Source organism: Danio aesculapii, chromosome 5 (assembly GCF_903798145.1).
Source record: "Danio aesculapii chromosome 5, fDanAes4.1, whole genome shotgun sequence".
Lineage (NCBI taxonomy): Eukaryota > Metazoa > Chordata > Actinopteri > Cypriniformes > Danionidae > Danio > Danio aesculapii.
In genome coordinates, this window is record NC_079439.1 from 14,499,831 (window position 1) to 14,518,148 (window position 18,318).

General features: G+C 34.8%; 1 protein-coding gene across 1 annotated transcript in view; it reads left to right on the forward strand.

Moving 5' to 3' along the window:
- hk2 (hexokinase 2) overlaps positions 1-18,318 on the forward strand; it is a 129,971-nt gene continuing 111,653 nt past the window's right edge. The window contains exon 1 of the mRNA XM_056457431.1: positions 1-209. Coding sequence (XP_056313406.1) covers positions 147-209 — 63 coding nt within the window. The 5' untranslated portion in view covers positions 1-146. The remainder of the gene's footprint in view (positions 210-18,318) is intronic.

Sequence of the window (18,318 nt, forward strand, 5' to 3'; positions counted from 1 at the left end):
TTCGCATCACCATCGTAAAACCCGGATAAGAAAGAGTTTCAGAAACTTGAAGAACATGAGCACGCGCCCAAAGTGACTTACAATCATTTCAGATCCCATTCAACCAGCTTAAGAACTTAAACAGACCCAAAGTTTACAGAAGAAAGATGATCGCCTCTCAAGTACTAGCGTACTACTTTACTGAGCTTCACCATGACCACGCACAGAAAGTAAGTAATGTAGCCGGCTGGCGCTAAAAGCCGGCTTATCGATATATCTCTTGGTTTATTGACTTTATTAAGCTGGCGAATGAGTAAAAAGCTTTATCAGGACGTTACATGTGTTTGTTACTTTTTATCACGAAACATTTTCATCTTTTAACAACTAACACGTGTGTGTGTGTGTGTGTGACAGCGAGGTCGGCGTTTCATCACTTGACACAAGATGATACTACACTACTATTCATATAAGGCTTAGCAGTCTGCTTTTAGATAAACATGAAGTAATGTTTAGTCTCTTTTGTAAATCCATAACATTGCGTATGTTGTCATTAGCTCTTGTGTCGTGCGTCATCCGTAAAATCGCAAGTTTCCGCATGTTTAAACAATGTTGACTGACGAGTGCGTACTGTAGTGTGGGAGCAGTACTGCTGGGAATAACCTTGAATGATGTTCGTGCTCAATTGTGTTTGTATTGTGTGACAATGATATAGCTGTCAGTGTGAAATGAAAAATGTATTTAAGTTGATGATAATCACAAAAATTATATTGGTTAAACTTGTCGGGCGAGTTTTGTGGCGCTTCCTGCCACGACGTACCTTTTAACTGAGCAAGTGCTTTTTTCCTCTCTCTCAACTGAGCGAGTGTTGCTGAGGTAACATGAGCCACGCGCGCTCCTGCTGCTGGTCACGTGCTTTACTCCTCTGCGCGCGACTTCTGTAATTTCCAGTATGACAAATCCTTTCAGTGAGTCCTGTGACCTCCGACACGTTGCCACACTTAAAAAGAAGTGATAGTGTCCTTAATCTGCGACTTCTGACTTCCAAACATTTCAGAAGCAGCTCATGACATACCTGGTAATTACAGGATGTTTGCTTGCTTTGATATTTATGTTTCACTCCTACACATGCAACCATTTTTAGTTTAAAATGTGCCAGAACTTAATTAGAGTTCATGAAGTAGATGAGTACAGTTGGAAGAGTGGTAAATGAAGTATTAAACACATACACCTATGTTTGGTTAAACTAATGTTGACTTAACTGAACCGGTTGGTTAGTTGTCTGCCACATCAGCTTTTATGCTCAGCTTTTAAAACTTCAATTGTGTTTTAGATCATCAACAGATGGCAAAATAAACAGATTATAAATGGTATACATCAATCAGAATAAGACATTAGAGGACATCACATTTTTAAATATCAAATGGAGTGTCATTGTCAGGGAAAGAGCACTGAAAAGTCACACTCAAGTTAAAGTATGCTACCATAATACCATTACTTGCCCAAAAATGTAGTGCAAGTAAAGTAAAAGTTTGTAAATATTACTCAAAGTACGAGTAAAAAGTAGCCATTTTAAAGTACTTAAGAGTAGTGAGTATTATACTGTGAAAGGCTGATGGATGCAGTTTGTGCAGGGATGTGTAAATGTATCATTCTGTAGTGCATTTAGTGATATTCCTATATTTGTTTGTTCGTTCCAACCTTCCTTTCATTGTTTGTTAATTTTGCTCTTTCCTTCGTTCCTTCCTTCATTGTTTCCTTCGTTTGTTAATTTCTTTCTTTATTCATTTTTTACGCCCTTCGTTCCTCCCTTTATTCTTTCACACTCGCTCATTTGCTTGTTCGTTCGTTCATATTTTTGTTCCTTCCTTCATTAGGTGCTTCCTTCCTTCCTTCCTTCCTTCCTTCCTTCCTTCCTTCCTTCCTTCCTTCCTTCCTTCCTTCCTTCCTTTCTTCCTTCCTTCCCTCCTTCCTTCCCTCCTTCCTTCCTTCCTTCCTTAGCTTGTTCAGTCTTTCCTTGAATTTTTCCTTCATTACTTCAGCCCTTCCTTCTTTCATTGGAAGATAGTGAAGGAAAATAGTGGAGTAAAAGTACCGATACAGCACTACATATCTAGAACTACAAATAGAGTTCATTTAGTGGACATTATATTACTCCACACATTTCAGAAGTAATTTTAGAAGGTAAGCTTTGAGTTCATTTCAATCTAAATCAAAATGAATAAAAAAGCATTATATAATTAAAATTTTAACCCCCTTAATTTTCTCCCCATCCCCATGATTTCTTGATAATTACAGTGGTCCCTTGTAAATAACCCGCAATAGACTAAATCCTCACTACACATTTTATAGAGTTTTCTCTGACAGGCATTAACATTTTCACACTTTTCTCTCTTGTTTAAACACTTTCAAAATTCCAACCTTTGTAGAAAAATTAGTCCGGTATAATAGAATGAAACCAAAGACGCATTTCAAATTGCACACACACAAAAAAACAAAAACCAAAAAACAGCGCAACTGCTAGGCCACGAATGGTAAACCGTGTTATAGCGAGGGACCACTGTATATACATAAATGTAGATTGTCATATGAGTTCAGATGCAAAACCCTCTAAATCCATCAGACCTCTTTTCTTGTAAATGAGCATTTTCTATCAGGCTTCTCTGATTAGGTTCAGAAGTTTCGTTTTATAGATAATGAAATGGTTATTAGCTAGTAAATAAGATTGCTTTTTTTAAAAAATGTCACCAGACAATTCTTTGGTTTTTAACAAGGTAGATTTTCTTTTGCATCAACCAGCTAAATCCACTTGTGCTTCTTTTTGCAAAAACATCTAAATCCACCTATTGGGACAAGACAGTGTAATTAGCTGAAAAATCAGTAAAGATGCAATTAGAAATTATTTTTCCAAACACAAAACACATACAGAAACCACCTAAAATTAAAAATACATAAATCTGTCAAGTATGTAGCAGTTCATTCCGCTCTGATAAACCAGGGAAACAACAGAAGGAAAATGAATGAAAATAAGTGAAAGTGCATTAATCAATAACATTAATACTGACATTAATTAAATCTTAACAATCTGTTGTCATTTCTGATATTTAGGATTTAGATTTAATGCAAGTACAGCATTGTAAACATTACAAACATTGTAAACTAAGCTTGTTAGATTCAAATAATGTAGTGTAAAACATTATGAAACATCAATATCTGTGCATTGTCCATTAAAATAATAAATAAAAAGCTTAACAGACGTAAAGATAATACAAAGTAATATAAATAATCTATAGTTTTATACATTATATTTATCTTTTAAAAAATAGCTTAAATTAGCAAATAAAACCCAAGGTAGGCCTACTGGGCAAAAAGGGAATGTCTCTCAGACAATTTTAGAACCTGTCATTCATTCATTCATTCATTCATTTATTCATTCATTCATTCATTCCCACCATACTCAAGGTGTTCGTCTCTTGTTACTCCTCATAGTATCCACGTGGGATAAAAGAATGGCATCTTAACTTCGTCTTTCATGAAAGCAGTTGCCATTTAATGTATAGTAAATCGGGCTCATTCAAAGTAGCGCCACTACACAAAACAAACGTTATGAATGCATGTTACACTTCCGACTGTACAGTGTGTTTTCTTTTCCTTATAATGCAGAGTTTTAAGTTAGGGGACGTTTTCATTTGCCATTCAGTGACTGTCGGACAGGCTCATCCAGTTCGTCAAACTCCATCTTTTAAAATCTGAATCAGAAGCGGAATAAAACAGTTTCCTCATGAAAGCCGGCGTATCAGCGCACTGCTACATTGGAAACATATAATTCTATTTGTGCCTTCTGGATGGTTCTTGGGATATTGCGGCTTTTGTTGTCAAAGGCAAGTGGCGTTTAGAAGCTTTTGTCAACAAACAGTTATTTCTGAATGGGCTGACGCTGCGATTTTTTTTTTTTTTTTTTTTTTTTTTTTTTTTTTTTTTTTTTTTATTTTATTATTATTATTATTTTTTTTAGATAATTTGAAGAAAATCTATTTGTTGAACATGTACTACGTGCCTAAAGCATTTGCTCAATGACATTAGCTAATTTTTGGCGGAAGTGGCCTTTAGCGGCTTTTGCATCTGAGCTCTTCATATGTTGAAGTTTAGACCCCCCTCCCCAAAAATGAAATGCATATTGAAAATTGTCCCATTTGTAGGATGCTGACATTTTAAGGGGTTAAATATTAGTTTAAAAATCACTCCTTTATAATACTTACCATGGAAAAAAAAGCCAAGGGAATGCATTAAAAAAACTAAACAAACCAAATTACACTTTTAAACAAATAGTTGATCCAAAATTGTGTGCATTATTCCACTTTTTTTTCTTCTAAAAACATATTTATTTACCATATCATTAATTTAATATAATTTATTAATGTTCGCTCTATATGGACATAAAAATAAAACACTGTGATGGAGCAAGTAACGTGCACCATTGCTTATTAGACCTCCCTTATTACAAAATGTCCAAAATTCCTATGTTATTGCACTGGTGGTTTCATCAAAAATAATGGTGTCATATCATGCTGACAAAGAAAAGTAAATGTTTAATGAAATTAAGTGTGATTTTTAAATGTCTAAATTCTTTTTGAGGCCAAGATAGGACTAATGGTGACGCTTCTTCTCTACCGCTGAGCTTTTTAAGACTTAAATATTGTCTTATATGAGCAGCTTTGTGTGGATTTGTTGCAACATCTTGTCTGTGTTGTGTTTGTGGAGCTGTCTGTACATGAAGGCAGTCAAAATTCCACTCGGATTCCTTTTATATCCATCAGCGCTCACGCTCTGACCTTCCCAGCGTCCTGACGTTATAGTACACACTTGTCTTCAGTTCAAGAGTTCTGAAACGTCTTGTGCAAATGAAAAGAGTTTCCTTCCTCTTAAGGGTACTCTTTTCTTCTGCACCGTTATCATGGCAATATATTGTGAAGCTTGGTGAAGTGCTGGTGTTTATCTTTGCACATGCCAAGGTCAAACGCAGGTGAACCATGACATTGGTGTTGAAATTGGCATGTAATTAAAATGTGTTGCGCTCTGTGCCAAGGGACTGGCCACAGTCTGATTGAAATAAATTTAATTGAAATAATTACTTTTTAAAATATTTTTATTGCAAAGCCAGAATTGAACAATGTTCCCAATCAATTACGCATAATTAGGGTGAATTAACTAGAGTTATTAGTAATAATTAGAGTTTTTTTTTTTGACTTTTTGACTTAAAAAAAAAAAAGAAACACAATAAATAGTAGTAGTAGTAAAAAAAAGTATATATATATATATATATATATATATATATATATATATATATATATATATATATATATATATATATATATATATATATATATATATATATATATATATATATATATATATATATATAATTAAATAAATATAAATAATATATCATATTATTTAATATATCATATTTATGAAGGCTTGAGAAATACTTACATATTGTAGCACTGTGTACTGAAACATATTTAGGACTTGCTGTTTAGTCATAAGGTCAGATATTTATTGAGAACTAAACCTTGAATTTGAGTTCAAGGAGACCAGTCTGGACTTCAACCAATTGGATTCCATATATGTATAATCAATATACTGTACATATAAATAAACAAATGAATAAACAAATAAATACATAGATAAACAAGACAACAAAATTTATTTTTGCTGAAGTGGTTCTGACGTAAAGTGTTATTTGATCTTGTATTATTAAAAGCTTTTTTTGTGTTTACACAATAGAGCCTCCAGGGTCATTAATACCATACAGAATATGACTGTTTTTAGTCATGTTTTTTAATTCAAAATGCATACATTTTATACACGGTCTCATTTGACATGCTTCAAAACATGCTTTAGCTTAGTCAATCTGTAAAAAAAACATACTTCAATATATGTTTGACTGCAGTTTCTAGTGAAAATGAATGCTGCGGGGCAGAATGACGGCAACAACTTTTGCTTTTCACACTAATGATATTTAAGGACATATTTACGAATAAAGCATTATTTTCATGCAGTTCTCTGCAGAACATCAAATAAATACCACAAAACAACTTAACAATAACTACATTTCCATTCAATGATGCAAATTAAATGTATGCGCAAAACAGGAATATCATATAAAAGAGGTGCAAATAAAGAAGCATTTCCTTCCAAATAGTCAAAGAAGCTGTGTGAAGCTTTCCTTCATTTAATAAATTACTTGCGCCTCAGAAGAAAATGTCCCATAATGCAATGAATGCATGGTGGCGTTTGAAGGTCCGAGATGTGGAGCACAGATGCTCTTGATTCTGGAGGCAATTAATAATATAATAACACTAATACGGAAACGGTTAAGGCGTTTTAGAATGACCGAAACAATATTTCAGATGTTTTACAATGTGCTCAGCCTGCTGGGTTGCCCATTAACAGGCATTTTTATCATTACATTATCTCTTATAACAAAATCGCATTATTTATTTATTTATTTTTTAAAATCGCATACTGGAATTTGTTCGGTAAAAGTGTTTCCATCATACTTTATGCGCATATTTTCTTATCAAATAAAAGTTTATCCTTCTAGGTTATGCGCTGACGGTATTTTATGCGAATTTTCTAAGCTTATGCACATCATGGCGTTTCCATCAACTTTTTTTTTTTTTATGCACATATACAAAATGCACATAAAAATAGGTAAATGGAAACCTAAATAATGTCTATGATTTGTAATCGAAAACATTTGCGTCACCTATCTGTCTTTATACAGACAGCTTTTCTGGTATAGTCAGTTTACTCTGAAGCTTACCTTGTATGGTCTTGTACTTATAATGCAGAGCACTCAGGATTGACTTCAGTGAAGCACGGCTCCCTGACAGAGATAAAAGCAATGTAAAATCAAGGTAAAACTGCGTGGTTGCAGTGCACTTATCTCTCCGCCTTTTTGTGGATGTGTACAAGGAGGTCATGCATCTAAAACATAAATTAAGTAATGTATTTCTGATTCACAAAAATTTAGACTGCGCCCTCTAGTGGGTTTGTCTTTTGAAACATGCAGTGAAACGTACCCGGAGCTACGTATTTTATGTTTTGCAAAAATGTAGGCTAAGGTACCTATTTCCAGTGAGCTTGGACTGATTGTATACTTGTGTTTCTAGTGAAAAAGAAGCGAGGTCTTAAACTCTTTCTTTGTGATCTTTAACATTCATTTTAAGTGTAGCCTTTATCCCTCTTGAACCCTGTGCATTAGTAAACATACTGTGGATTGATTTGTTTACCATGTGACCTTGGCCTCCCGTTTCTTCTGTCGGGCAGCAGTGTGACTATTTTATCCCCCTGTGGTGTCAAATGTCATATTCGTAACAGCCGTGTGAGTTTTACATCTCGCTGTAGTTCTTATTTGCCAAGACAGGCGATTTCTCCTGCTGAGATAGAAAAGTGTGGCTGTGTGAAGGCTGTATGTCTTTGGAAACTGTGCCTCAGTACATGCAGCTGAAGTCAGATTTATTAGCCCCCCTGTATATTATTTTCAACTCATTTCTAAACAAAAAGGTTTTAAATAAATAATTTCTAATAACTGTTTTCTTTTATCTTTGCCATGATGACAGCACATAAAATTGTTGCACATGGGGAGAACATGCAAACTCCACACAGAAACGCCAACTGACCCAGCCGGGGCTCGAACCAGTAACCTTTTTGCTGTGAAGCAACAGTACTAACCACTGAGCCACCGTGTTTCCAAATCAGACTTTCTCCAGAAGAAAAAATATTATAGGAATTACTGTGAAAAATTAATTGCTCCGTTAAAATCAGACATTTGACATTTGTAAATTATACCTTATAAATGCAGCATGTGAGACTTTTATCACCATTTGGAGGTGTCCATGTTGCTGAGCAACATATGTAAAACAATGAGAAGACTTGTGCGACCGCTTATGCTTCTCTCCTGACCATTGTAGAAAAGCTGAATTAAGATTGTGTGTTGGGTCGAATCGGGATGGCGATCTTTTTCTGATTAATTGTGCAGCCCTAACATACACTGCAAAAAAGGCTTGTTTTACTTACAGTTTTTCGTCCAATGGTTATGGGCATGGGTAAAAATATTGTTTTGTTTTCAGTACTAATACATCCAAATTAAGTGTGTTTTTACAAAAAAAAAAAAAGGAAATAATCTGCCAGTGAGGAAAAGGATTGGGTATCGTTTGGGGTTGTTTCGATACCGGTGCTAAATCGATACTTTTAAAACGCTACCGGTGCCAAAACGGTGCCTGAACTCATACTTTTAAGCCACAAAATTATGGTGGATGACTCTAGAAAAATCTTTTAAAAAATAATTTTAATAGAACAATATAATTAAAGTTTAAAGGGCCCATAGTTTACCTCTTTTTTTATAATTTAATATTAATATTATGGTTCTTCTGAGTGTGCCAGTTTAGGTTCAGTTTAAAACACAATTCAGATTTTTTTATTATAATGTGTTAAAAAGTGTCATGTTGGGGGCGTGTCCACAGTTTGCTGATTTAGGGGTGTGTTGCTTCACATGTAGATTAGTTTCGGCTTCCTGCCCAACGTAACAAGGGGGGCGGAGCCATGAGCTCACCCGCTCTGTGTTTGGGCAGACTGAGAGAAGGAGCAAGAGTGAGAGGATCAGCAATCAGTTGTACATATACGACTTGGACATAGACCAAGCAGAGAGTACAAAATCATTTGTGTCTTTTGTACAGTTTTACAGCCAACTGTGTGCTAGTTTCAAGTGCCGAGCTTGTACACCGAGACTAATAACCACGCACACTGAATTAACTTTGACTGAGGCACGGGATGCATCGCTCGAAGCCACGACACGGCACACCAGACACTCTCTGTGGCGCGGCAGAAACAAGAAGTGTCCCGAATCGTCGCGCCGTTGTGTGTACCCTGATAGAAACCTATGTTTAGAATTCTAAAACGTATGGCACAGCGTCAGGTACAGCAGCACCTAGTTAAGATCACAGGGAGCTTCTGTGATCGCGAGAAATGCAAACGGCTGAAGCATAAGGTAGACTCAATGAGAAGTACACATGTTTGCAAACCTACCTAAAGATACAACCAATAATTCCGATTAGAGCGATAATGTGGAGAATATTGATCTTGTGTTGAGCCCAATGAGCCTTACATCTAAAAACAGAGCAAGGGTATTTCTTTAGTGATATCGCTTCGACTCACACTGAAAATGGCGGACGTGAATCAACAAACTGAGGATATGATGACACGCCTGTCAATCAATATGTGTAAAGTTGCGGTCGATCTGAAAACTGCTCCAATTGGTCCACCGTTTTTTATGTTGTTAAATAAAAAAAAAAGCACTGGGTGTGCTTCTATCACCCCAATATGACGGTCTATACACCATACATGCACATATGTCTGTCCAAACAGCTTGGAAAAGTAGATTTTTTTACCATAGGTGCCCTTTAAAGTAAACATCAATTCATATTTTATATATTTGAATTGCATTAATATATTTTCTTTGATCATTTGTTGGTTAGAATGAATTTAAGATTTGCATTATGAAATTACATTAGCTTACTACTAACCTGTGGAAAGGCTGTCCTCATGTACTGTCATGGCAAAATACTGTATATTTTTTGATAAACACAAATTAGTTACAAAATATTTTGACTAATTATTCCAACTTTCGTAGATAACTGATTTAAGTTTTTATATTAGACTTTAATCTGAATAAAAGACAATAAAATACTTAAGGACTTTGTCTGAATACATATCAGACATATATGTGTTTCATATCATGAAACACATCTTGCAAAATAACTGTAACCATGGGGAAGATAAAAAAAGTAGATAATAGAAATTAGTTAAACTTTTATGTTTAAAAATGTGTTGTAAATAAATCATGTGTTGAAGACGGAAATCAAAAATGAATGAAAGCAAAACTAAACAAGTTGAATATGACTGAAAACTACATTTGATCAAGGTGTTACATCTGTTCTTTGGTACTTGCCGACTGTTTGTAGATTCAATACTGCATTTCCTAACGTAAAACTATTTACACTAGATTTCTGATAAATAATGGTCTCTGCATAGCTGAGCACTTCCTATATTAAAAGTGTTAAAATCGCTATTACCCGTGTCATTTTGGGCGTCAAGCTCTGACAAATGCGGGGAACTAGGCTAATGCGCGCAGCACTGTCACTGACAGAGAGAGCAAGTGCGCACGTTGCTGTGTCAGAATCGTTGCTTGTAAAATACACTTTAGAATGCTTAGTTTAAGCAAATTTGATGAACGCGATCATTTGTGTTGATCTCAAGAGAGTCGCTCTCGCTCACCAAATGCGCTGTACTGCGTACGTCCGTTGCATGCATCCAATCCCCTAAGCAACGATAACAAACGGCTGACATGACCTGTCTGTATTTTTCAGTTGTTTAGAATTAAATGTTTATAGATGGTGTGACAACGCGTACCTATGTGTGCCTTTGATGCACACCATGATGCTGCTTACGTCCTTCTCGCAGCACCAGTGGCACCGAAATTAGGCACCGAAATTCATATGCTGATTTGATCGGGTACATACCAGTTACAAAGGTACCGGTGCGGTGCTATAATGGTGCAGTGCGGGTTTCGGTACCCAACCCTAATGAGGAAAGAATCTTGTTTTCAGTTTGAAATATGTTTTTTTTTACTTCAATTTCAGATTATTTAGCTTGTTTTACAGAAGAACACAGTTAGTTTGTGTATTATTTCTGAGACCTAAATTATAGTTGTTTTTTTTTTACTTGTCTATAAAATGTGTCTTGGTTTTATTTTTATTTTAGACATTAAGAAAAGCATTTTTTGCAGTCTACTCAAGGGCTGCACAATACACTGTGAAACATGCTGGATTCCACATGATTGACTTGGGTTGGGACAACATGAAGGAATTAAGTTAACCAATTAGTTTTTACAAATTAAAGTGGATTAAACAAAACCATTAAGCTGTCCAAAACGCAATAAAGAATTGTGTTAGTTCAGCTAAATTGAAACAAGTAGTTATCCAGTGTCTCTGCATCTGTGGTTAAATTTAGTAAACAGCAGTAAGTTCGGTGAACTGATGACCTTCACGGCCAATCACAGCCATTTCTGTTGAGCGGTGTTTAAGAACATGCTCAACAGCTCTCAAATGCTAGGGAAATAGACGTTGTTAATTTCAGTATTGATTGGTACCGAATTCCAGCATCATGACAACCCAAATTGTGATATGAATATAATTTCACAAGATGACTATTTGAAAAGAATTAATAATATTTCATTGATTGGGAAGAATTTGTTGACACAACACAAATTAAAAAAAGAGTGCACTCACACTATGCTATTCGAACTGTACCTAGGTGCGTTTCCTGGTTCGTTTGACAAGTGTGAGTGTTCCGATATCGGACCGTTCAGTTAACCGGCCCTGGCTCAGTTGGAAAAGGTGTGCCAGAGGGAGGTTGGGGTTTGGTCTGAACCCGAAACTAAAGACACTACGTCACTTTTAAGGGAGTTTCATATGGATTTATTACTCGTTCTTACTTTTAAATGAACGCAAACTGTCCTAGTTTAAATTAAAAAAGATAAAGAGACAAACCCCTCACTGCACGTCAGCTGTACCTTCAGCAAACCTCCGTGCAGCACAATGAATTTTATAATAATTTATGAGTGTCAAAAGATGTGGATCGCTCTTCAGGATGGTTTAAGGCAACTGTACCCAGTGTGAATATGCCCCAAGTTACCTTTATTGTTTTTACATGTTTAATGGATTGAACATAAAACATTACATCAAGTTGTCCCAAAACAACCTTAAGAATTGTGTTCTTTCATATCATTTTAAATAAGTAGCTTAAACAAGCAGCAAAAGTAATTTGCTGCACTTTATGGTTTTTGCTATTGAGTAAACCAATTCAATTATCACTCGGCCCACATGGAATCTGAACGTGCAGAAATCTGCAGATTTTTAGCTCATCGTTGAGACTGTATTTACTTGTGTAAATTTATATTTAGTTTTTAAATTCATTTCACTCACATTATTGTGATATTATAATAATAATAATAATAATAATAATAATAATAATAATGGTAATATTAAAATGTTCGTATGGTTAATTTACAATACAGTTTGTAATGTAATATTTTCTGTCTTTTAGTAGACATATTATATAAGTGACTTGCTTTACCTAATAAGTGGATCTAAAAGCATTTGCATTATAAATGTTAAATAAAATGTGTTGTTTATTTCATAAATTAAGTTTTTACTTCTGATACTCCTTAAATCATTCTGCATAATCCAGATTTTTTTTTTACAAAATTCTCCACAGAAATGGCAAAAAAATGTCCACAGAGTCTGTCATGCCCTAATTATCAAATATAAATAATATCTTTATTGTATAAATAAATACAACTTATCTTTAAGTGGTGAACTTTATAGTTTCCTGTGCCCAAATGGTTTAAATTGGCTTCAAATCTTACAATCACAGCCCTAAACCACCCCCCCCCCCCCCCCAAAAAATGTCACTCTATTAGATTAGAGTTCAACTTTTCAATGACTCCACAAATAATGTCTTCTGAACTCTCAGCAGAGAATCGAACCATTATTGAGACACACTGTGAAGCGAGCTAGCCAATCATTACACTTACTGACCTCTAAGATATTTTACAACATCGAAGGATGTTGCTCAAAGAGGCTCTTTCTTCATCCTATTATAATAGCTTTTGGAAACTTACCATGTGAAGTCACCATCTGACCTTTGAGTGAAATCTGGTACAGGACATTCCAGCTTCCCTTTCTTGTAAAAGATTCTTCGGCCTGTGTCAGGACAGTAAGAATAAGCCGACGGTCTCCGGTTACGACTGGCCTTGGAAGAAAGCAGGTCTTTGTGATTGGCAGTGGCAGACAGTGTGCCAGAGCCCTGTATTGATTACATTTTGAGCACAAAGCAACATTAGGCTTCCAACGTTATTTTATGCTGTTTTATTTTTGGGCTACTGCTGTGAAATCAAGTCTGGTGTATTTTTTTTTTGTCTGTGTGTCTGCATTCAATTCAGTTCATTTTATTGGTATAGCACTTCTCACAATGATTATGATTCCAAAGCAACTTTACAAAATAACAGTCAATAAATATATTACAGTCAAAATTAGAGAGTGTTAAGTCTCAGGAAGTGCTTTGAAATGTCCTTTTTTTAATTTGATAATTGACAATCTTAACTGAAACAAAGACAGGGCGGGGCATATAATAGCTCCTCCTTTAAAAAAACAAAAACATCCAATAGCATTTTGTTGTTTTCACAACTTTGCCAGAGAGCACATCAATTGTAATTCAAAGGGAAGCATCTTGCAGGGGGTGGGACATGTCAGATACTAGATGGCATTTAATTGGTCAAATTTGATGAGAAATTTAAGTACGAGGTGATGTCAAAAAAATGTTGATCTATTTTAAGTGGAAGTGACGAACTGCAAGCTTTGGATGTTTTTTTTCTCCTAAATGTGAATTGTGTCATTGTTTTGTAGCACACTAGCTTATAGATCTACCTAATGGGGTAATTTATACTTCTGCGTCAAGCACACATGTATGGTCTGGCGCAGCCTTCGGGTAGTTGCATATCTCTCGCCGTGGCTAACGGCGATGCTGATGCGCACCTCTCAAAAAATGTAACTAAATGTCACAATGACATGTAGTAGGGCTGCTCGATTATGGCAAAAATCATTTATCATGATTATTTTGGTCATAAATGTAATCACAATTATTCAAAAAGATTACAGTAGAGGTCAAAAATATTAGCCCTTCTGTGAATTTTTTTTAGTTTATTTTTTTATAAATATTTCCCAAATGATGTTTAACAGAGCAAGTAATTTTCACGGTATTTTCTACAATATTTTTTCTACTAGAGAAAGGCTTATTTGTTTTATTTTGGCTAGAATATAAGCAGGTTTAAATATTTTGAATCCTATTTTAAGGTCAATATTATTAGCCCCCTTAAGCAATATATTTTTGATTGTCTGCAGAAGAAACTACTGTTTTACAATGGCTTGCCTGATTACACTAAGCCTTTGAATCACACTTTAATATGAATGCTTGTATTTTGAAAAATATCTAGTCAAATAGTGAGTGCTGTCATCATGGCAAAGATAAAATAAATCAGTTTTAGAAATGAATTATTAAACTATTATGTTTAGAAATGTGCTAAAAAATATTTTTTTTCCGTTAAACAGAAATTGGGGGAAAAAAGTGTCTCTAATAATTCAGGAGGGCTAATAATTCTGACTTTAATTGTATAAATACAGTTATTTTCCTCCTGTAAATAAGGAAAGGGAAATAAATACAATAAAATAAAAATATGAAACAAACTTTAAGCATCTGTGCTTTAAGCATCTTTGCTGTAAGAAAAAAACTTTAAGTATAGCTAGAAAAGTCCTTCAGTCAAGAGCAGTGAGGGATTTTCTCCTTTGGTTGTTTTGATTAATAATAGAAACAGTCGGCAGCAGGAATATTGCGCGCTGTCACTTTAAGAGAAGTGCGGTTCTGATGAATAGTTTCTATTTCACGTGTCTTTTGATTCTCAACTCGTTTGTTTATTACACAAATGAGCGTTAATATGAAGAATCACTAAACACCGCGTTTTGACACCTATTTGACCATTTAAGCACTCACATTAAGATGACTAGATGTGTATGTGCTCTGCTTGTCTCTGAGGCTGAGCGCACACACACGCACAACAGCATGCAATCTCATTCGCGCTTTTAAAAACATGAATGATTCGAATGTAGATCAGTGAACGATGCGCATCCTGTGCTGCAAAAGTTACATTACAGCACATGCTTTTAGTCATTTTCACGTGAAACTGAGCTTTGCAGAGCAACAAATGTGTACAGCTGGAAAAGGGGCGGTATATGATGCAATAATTGTTTATCTCGATTGATGCTGTTTTCAGAATCGTTAGAAGCCAAATTCGAAACAGAATTTTCGACTAATTGCACAGCCTTAATGTGTAGTGCAAGCTCTGTGATTGGTCAGCTTGGTAACTGTGACGAGTGTGGGTGGTGCTGAGAGCTGCTCTCGTTGGAGCGAGTGTTTACAAGTGTTGAGTCTCGTGAAGTACAGACGCTACAGATGGAATCTTTTGATTAAAATTGTTGCACGTCCGCCGGTTCCTGCCCCAGGATGAGCGAGTTTGAGCTACTTGTACATTTAAAGGGCACCTATTTTACCCCTTTTTAAAGATTTAAGATAAGTCTTCTGTCTCCAGAATGTGTCTGTAAAGTTTCAGCTCAAAACATCTATCAGATTATATATTAGACCTTTTTAGAATGTTAGGATTTTCTGGTTTGAACACGGTGTAGCAGTTTTGGTTGCCTGTGTCTTTAATGCTAGTTCTCCCCGCCCACCGTTCCCATGTGCCTGTCAGAGTGTGCCTCCCTCTCTGCCTCGACTGCGTCAGATAAACAGCATTCTGTCTTGTTGATATGATTATACGTGTTACTATGAAGACCTGTTAATACGCGGCTGTCAATCAGTTCGGTAGGCAAGGAAACCGTACTCCTATGTCACGTTGCGGTGGGCCTCAAAATGGTAGCGCTTTGATACTATTTTAACATCAGGAAATTAAAAAACAGAGACTTATTGTCTTTATATCATCCCAATATGACAGTGGATTCACTAAACCTATACACAGTTCTGTCAAAAAGCTTACAAACAGCTTACAAAAAGCTTCCATCATAGGTGCCCTTTAAGGTAGCATTCAGAAAAAACAAAACACCCACAAAGAAACTCGACACAGAGGAGCATAATTTCACTGTCAGCTAGCGTTTCGGAAGTGTTATTGCAGAGCAACACAAACAGCATGCAGAAGTATACATGCAAGGCAATACGCAAGGTGACTCAAGACAACGTGAAAGTTTAAATTGGGCTTAAGAGTAACAAGGCAAGGCAATTTTATTTATAAAGCACATTTTATACACAGTGGAAATTCAAAGTGCTTTACATAAACGGGAATAAAAGAGGCAAGTCTATAAGATAATAAAAAATAATGAAAATGGTTAAAAACAGATTAAATGTGTTAAACCGGTTATAAAAGAATGATAAAGAAAGAAATAGTGCGATCTGTCTGTGTGCTCATTCAGTAAAGGCACAGCTAAACCGATGTGTTTTCAGTCTTGATTTGAATGTGCCTGATGTTGGAGCACATCGGATCATTTCTGGAAGCTGATTCCAGCAGTGAGGGGCGTAGTAGCTGAAGGCCGATTCACCCTACTTTGACTAAACTCTTGGAATTTCTAGTTTATATAATCCTAATGATCTGAGTGATCTGTTAGGTTTGTATTCAGTGAGCATAACTGTAATGTATTGAGGTCCTAGGCCATTTAGTGAGTTATAGACTAGTAGTAATACTTTTAAAGGTTCCATGAAATTAAAAGAGAGTTTTTTTAGATGTTAGTATGAGTATGTTACTCATGAGTATGTTTTTTTTTTAGACGAGAGTGTTACTCATGAGTATGTTTAAAGTGTTGATTTATAGGGAGGACAGTAATGTCTGTATGTTGTTAACCTTGACAATATATTATGTACATTTCAAAAAGGTGGTGTCTGTCTATAACACATTTTTTATTTTGAAATCACACTGCACAGTGTAATAAATATTTCAAACACATAGCTGTGTTTCCTGCTGTGACCGTAGCTTTCCCCTGACAACATGTAGTCAAGGCCAGTGACAAGAGTGACAAGTGGGGGGGAAAAAATTATCTCCCATTTTATTAATGAAATGGGCTATTTTTTTGTAGTTGGTCCCTTTGTTTTGGTACAGTTTTTTTCATGATACTAATTGTTTTTTCAATTTTTAAAAATATTTATTTATTAATGGGAATAAATGAAAATGTAATTCATAAAAAAAAATCAAATAAATAAATAAATAATTCTGTTACTTTGCTTACGCTATCCAAAGTGCAGGTGACCAAGAATACAGAGTAGTTTGGTGTTATTATTCAGCTTTATATTTGCTGTCTAAAATGAAGAAAATATATATTTTTACAAACTTATGGCACACAAATCTAATACAACTTTATTTTAAGAACCATTAAATTAGCAAAATTTTGGACTGACTGAATTAAATAATTTTGAATTAAATAAACTGAATTAAATAAACACTGTTGATTTTGGTGGATGAGGCTTTGTGAATTTATGTACATTTACATTTTCTTATATTTACATATATTTGAGTTTTGTTAATATACAGTTGAGGGCAAAAGTATAGCTCTCCAGTGAAATTATTATTTTTTTAATAATTTGCCAAATACTGATTAACAGAGCAAGGAACTTTTTACAGTATTATTTAATCTAATTAACCTAGTTAAGCCTTTAAACTGCACTTTAACCTTGGATACTAGTATCTTGAAAAATATCTAGTCTATTATATCATGGCAAAGTTTAGAAATTGTTTAGAAATGTGTTTAAAAATCTTCTATCCATTAAACAGGAATTGGAGAAGAAATCTAAAAGAATTCAAATTTAACAGGAGGACTAATGATTCTCACATCAGCTGTATAATTGGATTTAAATAAATCTATATAAGTTTTTAAATAAGCAGTTCTATAATGTCTCTGACTCATTGTTACTTTGTGTCTCCTTTTTAAGTGTGCACCCGATCATGATGATTGACTTCACAAATTCCCTGTTTGCTAGTTTAGTGATTGCAGGAAAATATGTTGAGAATATGTTATGCTGCAAAATGATTATGGTTTGCTATTATGATCATACCCCATGTTGTGTGTGTGTGTGTGTGTTAAGTTGTAGTATTAAGAATAGATATGGCACGATTACCAGTTTCAAGGTAATTCACAGGCTTCAAATTAGATTCAAATTAGAAAATTTACAGGTTTTAAGACCGATACAATTTTCTGTTCTACAGTTTCAAGGTATATGCAAGTTGTTGTTTTGTTGTCAAAAACTATAATTTTTTTTTTTAATTTAGGGCAACTGTATCTCCAGTAGCTAGATTATCCACTTTAAGAGCTACAGTACTGGTTAGCCCACAATTCAGCAAACATCTGAAAAACAAATCACTTAAAACTAACATCCTATAAACCAAGTATGAACCTGAACAGTTACACAAGATATCCAAAGATGCCTTTTTATTTTGGAAAAAAATCTGTGTTTTTGAAACTATTGAAAACAGCAGAAGTCAAAAATATATTGTAATTATTTAGCCTGACATGTTTAATGTTCTAAAATGAATGTTTAAAAAAATGTTTAGAGCAGTAATCACAATACCTTGATATTTTTATCCAAATTATCATACTGTCAGAATTTTATGCTGGCCCCTGCCTA